Genomic DNA, 6,893 nt, shown 5'->3' with positions numbered 1-6,893 from the left:
TGTAATACCCTCTTTGTTAGAGGTCTTGTGGGTCTGGGTGTTCAGAATTGCACCATTCAGGGGTGACCAATATAGCTTTTGACACAGACCAAAAAGATGCTGTAGGAATTATTACTTTACTATTTCCAAGGCTCCAATATTACTTAGTAGAGGAGATGAATCTTATTTGCATTATAAATCAGAGATAAATAGAAAGTCTGTTTTGACAAACGACTTGCACATCTCTAACGCTCCTTTGAGACTTGCCAGTATTGTCTGTGACTGCACTCAGTTTCTGGCTCAACCATTAAAATACCTGTGGTTTTTGATGAACACAAGCTCAAAGTAAACTTCTGCTGAGCTACAGTTGGTCTGTCCTACAAAGAACGAGACTTTTGCCAGACTAAAAATGTGTTTGGTGCATCATTCAAAATCAATACATTTGGGATATAGAAGTATACCAACCCCCACCCCCCCAACCCGCAATGAGCTCTGTTTTAGCTCCTAAATGTGGGATTAATAAAATGCCTAACTCTAGAAGATTCCCTTTCCACCAGTCCAAAGAAGAAAAAAAAGAGACAACTGCACAACATGATGTATATGAATTACAGCAATAAAACCAATTGTTTAATTGAAGCTATTTAAAAAAACAAGTGAGGCAATATAAATGATAAAAATTATATAGTCAGAAAGGGACAGCTAACACTTTTTGAAAAGGTTTAAAACAGCAACAGGACATTTTACAAAAAGATTTGTGGGGATCAAGTTTAAGAACTACAGGGTACTGTATAAAGGTAACATTAACAGTTATCTTATAAAATACAGCAACAGAACAAAATGGGCACTCAAGCTCCTTTGAAACTAATAGTCTTCTGGTGGTCTTGGTTAAAATGTATGTTCAAAAACTATTTTTAACAATGACTAAATATTTCCTATTGTAATGTACAGTTCCCTAGGGTAGGCATCACACTATACACATCTTCCAAGCAAGCTGGCAATGTTTCCACTTAACCATGAGTGGTATCATCTTCCACAAAATCTTTGGCCATCTCTGCTGTGATCACATCAATATGACTAACCTGATGAAACAAACAAATACACACTAATGAAAAAAAATCTCCCAGAGGGCAAAGGCGGCACCTTCTGCAGGCTTAAAACAGAGCATATAATGGTATCAGAAATGAATAACTATAACATGTCAGCAAATTAGGGTTACGCTAATTGCAGTTTCTACTGTCTTTTCAAGGAAGGGAATCATGACAATGGCCAGAACTAAATATGTAGGCCTCTCTAATACACCTCAGTTCTGAATGCATTACAGACACATGTGAACAAATAAAGCTTTGCCATTCAAGTCATGGTTCTGGCCCCAAAGGAAGTGGGGGCTGCCAATCACAGAATACGCCCTAATCATACAGTGACTTTGTGACATGGCTCTTGTTCTGTTAGACACCAAGTGCAGGTCTAGACTGCATCAGTACTGAGCCCGAGATGCACCGTGAGCATGTACTACCTGACTCACCACAGCATGTCCTGTACTTTACTTTACTAAGGTGGTACAGAAATGTTCTAGACAGTGGTATCACCCCATCTTTCAGTTGAACAAAATTCAAAGCAGTCTCTAACCTACTCGGTAAACTCAGCCCCATTTGTCCTCCAATACCAGCAGCAATTTTAGTTTTAGTATTTACCTTGTTTCTAAATTTTACACCGTAGAACTTGTCAGCGGACTCGAGAAGTTCAGGCCTAAAAGTTGTCGTAATGAACTGGGCGTGTTCAGCTAGTTCCATAATCATATCTGAAAAATAATAATGGTTTTAAACCAGGTATATTTTCAGTACTGTAGGACACTGTTCATGTTAAGCAACAGATAGGCAGTTGCTGGGTTTTTGGGGTGGTTTTTTTCGGGAACCAACACACTCTCCCCACAAATCTGAATTATATTTCAAATTGTAATAGCAAATCCAATGTATGGCAACAAATTCCATCACTTGGCATATCACCCCATATGCTGGAAGGTGGTCTGATTTACTAGGCAGTTCTTTCAATCGTAAGATGTGCAGACTGCAAAGAAGTGTTTGTTTTTCCTTAGGTAACTTGCCCATTTCAGAAACAGTAATGTTCCTACCGCATATTTTAAACAGATCCTTTAAACACTGTCCCCCACCCAAAAGAGCATTTCATCGTTTTAGTCTTTTGTGAAACACCATAACCCGAAGGAACTACGACTCTACATCCCGTGCATCACCAAACAACTTCGAGGTAAACAGACTGTTCCAACTTTTCTCTGAGCCCGATCTGCGTAAAATGAACTGTTCCAAACAGGAGATTTTACCACATCTTCAGCTCTCCTATGAAGTATGAACTTTCATTTCTACCTAGGAGAATTTTTACAATCTTTTCTCCTATGCCTGAAGAAAGGTGTTTGTACCCAAAAGCCTGCAAATAAACTTTTTTTTCCCTAAAAATCTAGCTGATCTAATAAAAGATATTACCTCTACCATATGTACTACACAAAGCACTTATTAATTTTGCAGACATTTCAAGAAAGGTTCAAAGATAACAACTGAAGAAACAGTCGGTTTTCTGTATTCCTTATATGCAATGACATATACCTTTTAAAATAGGAAACAATATGCAATGGGAAGCAGAACATTACCTTCTTTACTAAAGAGAATACAAAATAAAGCCTTTACCCGAAACAGCCTTTCTGTGCTGAGCATCTAGAGCTTGGTCGATTTCATCAAAGAGGTAAAAGGGAGCCGGATCACATTTCTGGATAGCAAAAATCAGAGCTAGGGCCACTAACGATTTCTGTCCACCTGAAAGTTGCTGCATTTCTCTCATCTCACCCTGTTTTCCTGTAAATGACACCTGGGAAAATGACACAGAACGGAGTTAGCTCTAAAGTATTAACCACACTGCATCACATGCTACCGTAATGAACAGAAATCAACCACCTTGTATCTTCAGTTTCTAGAGTTCATTTCTTACAACTACAGCGGATGCACAAACTAAAAAGATACTGAATGCAAAAGATTCTGGTTTACCCGAATTCCAACTCCAGTGAACTGGTCGACAGATGGCACGCTACTCTGTGATCCAGATCCCCTCTCGCTCTCGGCACTGCCCTCTCCCTCATCCTGGGACTGACTGCCTTCCACATCTCCTTTCTTCATTACCAGCGTGGCTTTGCCGCCAGGTACTAGCTTCTGGAACACTTCACTGAAATTTTTTGACACCTTGGAAAACAAAGTCAGTGGCAATTCAGTTCATCTCTATTCAAAGAAAGAGCTGTTTTTACCTCATGGTAACATGTTATCTTTACAGCAGTTACACGCTTGTATGCTAGAGCATATTCAAAAGAGCAAGTTTATAATTCCTATAATTTAGTGCAGAATAATGGGCTTATTTTGTATTCTACAACTTCCTTGGAAGATCTACAGAAAGGGATATGTCTTGTTACTGTAAAGAAATCACATGCACAACCAACCAAATGTCACAAGGTATACTTGTTGCTTCTCTAGGCCAGAATCCAAAGCCAAATAGCTAATGAAAAGACACTGACCTCAAGAGGTTTGATATTGTATTTCAATTAAGCAAGGTCTTGGACAGCTGCAACAAGAGCACTTTGCGCTGGCTGAAGTGAGGCCTAACCCCCAATACCTTCATATCAAAAGCAAATCTCAGTGAGATCCCAAGAGAATTAAAGGATTTGCCCATCCTAAAAAGGCAAATCCTTATGCTGGGCAGAGTTTAATACTACGCATTGTTCTACAGAACAGTCTTACACAAGGTATGTGTGTTAGGTGTGCTCAAGTGCTCCATGAATCTGGGGTGAATGATTTTTTTTTTTAAACACAAATTTAAAAGTATTAATGACACTTCCACTATTCATAATTATGTTTAAAATATTGACTTGTTTAAGGCCTTCATTACTCTAAGAATAGAAACTGCATAATCACACTGGTTAGAAGATAGTCTTCCACTCCTTTTACTGCAATTGTAACTCCCCACACACAAGGACTAAATCCATTTCCTCCTACAAATATTACTACTTTGCAAAACAAAAACCAATTTTTTCTGGTTTCGCAGTCTTTTTGTAATGGTTTCCAACGTTACCTGTTTGAAAGTCAGTTGGATGGCTTCATATTTTCTGAGTTCAAGCACATTCATCAGCTCCATGATAGATTTGTAGCCCCTATCCAGCTCCTCCTGTCGTTTTATCAACTTTTCCTTCTGTTCTGAGAAGTTGACAAACTGGTCCAGAGCTTTTTTATTGACATGACTGTATTTTTTCAGTTCTGTGTTGCATTGCTCTAACTTACGGAATAACTGTAAGAGGAAAAAACATTAAACACATCACGATGGCTTACGGCTCTATTTCAGTTTGACACTCAAGATGGGTGGCAAGGCCTCTTTTACTCTGGTCTTTAGACCAAGCACACACATTACCTGCTTCAAACTCAATGTCTGATATTTTTCAAAGGCCTCCTGTGGGAGAGAGCCCAACTCCCTGATCTTCTTCATGCATTCCTCTTTCTTCTTAAGAAGCATGCCTTGCCGGTTAGTCATCTTCTCAAGTTCTTTCGTGTCATGGTTAATGGCATCCATGTGTTCCTTTTCCATATTCTTCCAGCGCTCCATACTTTTTTGAAGTTCTTTAATCCCCGCTTCTGTTTTGTCAATTGAATTATCCAGATCTGAGATGTTAAGAAGAATAAAAATAAAATGGTAAGTTTATATGCCTGTGTAAAAATCAGTAATTATCCAAGCAACAACCTATCAAAGAAACAATAAAAGCCACCACAGAAAAGATATTTAAATTGGAAGCAGCCTACTTCAGTGAGATAAAGCTTTAAAGAAATTAAGAGTATTTTAAATGCTTTATAAAACTCAAAGAGAAGTGAGCACTTAATTAAATTACTAAGCAACAATTCTTATACTGATGAAGTTTTAGCATAAGACTACTTTCTGCTGCCATTTTATTTTAGCAGCTTTTATGGGGAAAAATGATTTTGAAACATACTGGTTTAGCAAACCAAGACTACTACCATGAAAAGCAAATTAAGCCAACAACTTCTGCATGAAAGCCACAGGAATCTAAATTTCACATAAATTTAATGCAAAGCCCCAAGACAGACTAGATTTGCCTGAAACCAAGACCAGGATCGTTAACCACAGATTAAATGAACGGTCCCTCCACATGCAGTATCTTGTCTGACAGCAGCCACTATTAATAGGTTAGAAGAGTCAATACAAAAAAATTATGCAAGAATATGCTTATAAGGAAGGCGTCATCCTAAGTCCAATAATTAGTAGGAGATGCATGTCCTGAAGAATGACTATGGATGTTGCTTACACACTGTTATCTTTAACAACTGAAACTTGGCATTTTAAAACTTTTCCGGTTCCTGCAAAATTCTCTGCCCCAGCATTCTCTCATAGAACAAACTCTCAAATTTAAAGAGCGTAAAAATGTTCTTTTAGTAGTTTTACTCTTAATGTTATTAGATGCCCCTTGCTCTCATACTAGGCTCAATTCTTGAACAAAATGAATACTGTACACAGGCTTTCAAAGAAATAACATTACCAACCATCTGATCGTGCCAGGGTATCTTTCACTCGTTTGTTGATAGCCTCAAGCTCTGATGTTGTGGCAGTAAGAACTGTGCCCCCTTCTGTTTCACGTAGCTCGTTCAACTCCTGCAGGACAAAATTAATCGTGTCAAGCCTAACTAAATCAAAGAATACAAGTAAACTCACATGGCAGATGCACACTATTTTCCACAAGTCTTGCCCAATGTATCCAGCTGTATTATAAAACACAGTAACTGTAAAGTGCATGTAGGTTTAAAAAAAAAAACAACAAAGAAGAAAATGGGGATTCCATGGTCATTCCTGTAGTTCTGTTAGTGTGACCTTGTGCAATTAAGCTCACAGAGGTACAATGTACGTAAGCACTCTGTAGATCACACTTCAACACATTTGAGAAGTATTTCAAGTTGTATTTGCAGTTCATGTTGCAGATTGGTTAAAGAAAAATAATGGCAATGCAAATGTTACAAATCCTCTGCAGGGCACTGATGCCTATTTAATGGGAAAGGGACACCTAGCCAAAGGCAAAGACAAAAATGGATCTAAGAAAATAAAAATCTCACTTGCTCCACTTGGTCTAATCGTTTTCTCAGATTTTCATTGAGGTACGTTTCAACTCTTGTGATGATGCCTTCCAATTTTATCCTCTCATTCAGAAGCTGCCTGTTTTCCTGAAAGCAAGGAAGGAATATTAACCACATGAAACAAGAGCTCCCTTTAGAGGTTCTTATTCTTTGACGGGAAAAAGTTTGTAGAATACAGTAAGTGAAAATTTAATGCACAACTCCTGAGAGTGATGGCTCCGTTACGTAATATTAAGTTAAGAAATTGAATGAATACTTTATGCAACTGTCTAGAAATAAAATGGAGCAAATAAAACCAAACATACCCATACTTAAAAAAAGGCTACTGAAGCCCTTGCATTTTTTGCTTTATCAGACTCCAGTTCTCAGCAAAGAGCAAAAGAACTTGAAAGCATAAACTCTCAAAACAAAGCATTTCTCCACCTATAAAAGGCCAGATGAAATCAGAACTTAGTGTCTCTATACGGTAACCTGGATTCAAAATATAGAGAAGATCAATTTTAATAATAAATTTCTTTCCGCACCATACTGGTTTTACTGAAAGAGCCCTCTCAGATATCCTTCCTTGCTGCAAAAACTGGTGTAGGAACAAGTCAAATTTAACTGCTACTGCAGAAAAGAAAGGTATTGTCTTGTTCTTAAATATAAGCACAAGGCAAATGTCTAGATGTCTGACAGCTTGGTTTAGACGATACATACAATATAGAGCGAGCACAGAAGGCAATGAAATAA

At 37.9% G+C, this 6,893-nt stretch overlaps 1 protein-coding gene across 1 annotated transcript in view; it reads right to left on the bottom strand.

Moving 5' to 3' along the window:
* Positions 1-574: 574 nt before the first annotated feature.
* The window catches only part of SMC3 (structural maintenance of chromosomes 3), a 52,191-nt gene continuing 45,872 nt past the window's right edge, over positions 575-6,893 (bottom strand). Inside the window, exons 25-32 of the mRNA XM_006022833.3 lie at positions 6,141-6,248; positions 5,577-5,685; positions 4,435-4,682; positions 4,102-4,314; positions 3,030-3,221; positions 2,676-2,853; positions 1,671-1,777; positions 575-1,058 (exon numbers count right to left, since the gene is read on the bottom strand). Coding sequence (XP_006022895.1) covers positions 987-1,058; positions 1,671-1,777; positions 2,676-2,853; positions 3,030-3,221; positions 4,102-4,314; positions 4,435-4,682; positions 5,577-5,685; positions 6,141-6,248 — 1,227 coding nt within the window. The 3' untranslated portion in view covers positions 575-986. The remainder of the gene's footprint in view (positions 1,059-1,670; positions 1,778-2,675; positions 2,854-3,029; positions 3,222-4,101; positions 4,315-4,434; positions 4,683-5,576; positions 5,686-6,140; positions 6,249-6,893) is intronic.

The sequence above is a fragment of the Alligator sinensis genome, unplaced genomic scaffold, assembly GCF_000455745.1.
Source record: "Alligator sinensis unplaced genomic scaffold, ASM45574v1 scaffold559_2, whole genome shotgun sequence".
Classification (NCBI taxonomy): Eukaryota; Metazoa; Chordata; order Crocodylia; family Alligatoridae; genus Alligator; species Alligator sinensis.
This window is presented reverse-complemented; position numbering and strand designations above follow the sequence as displayed.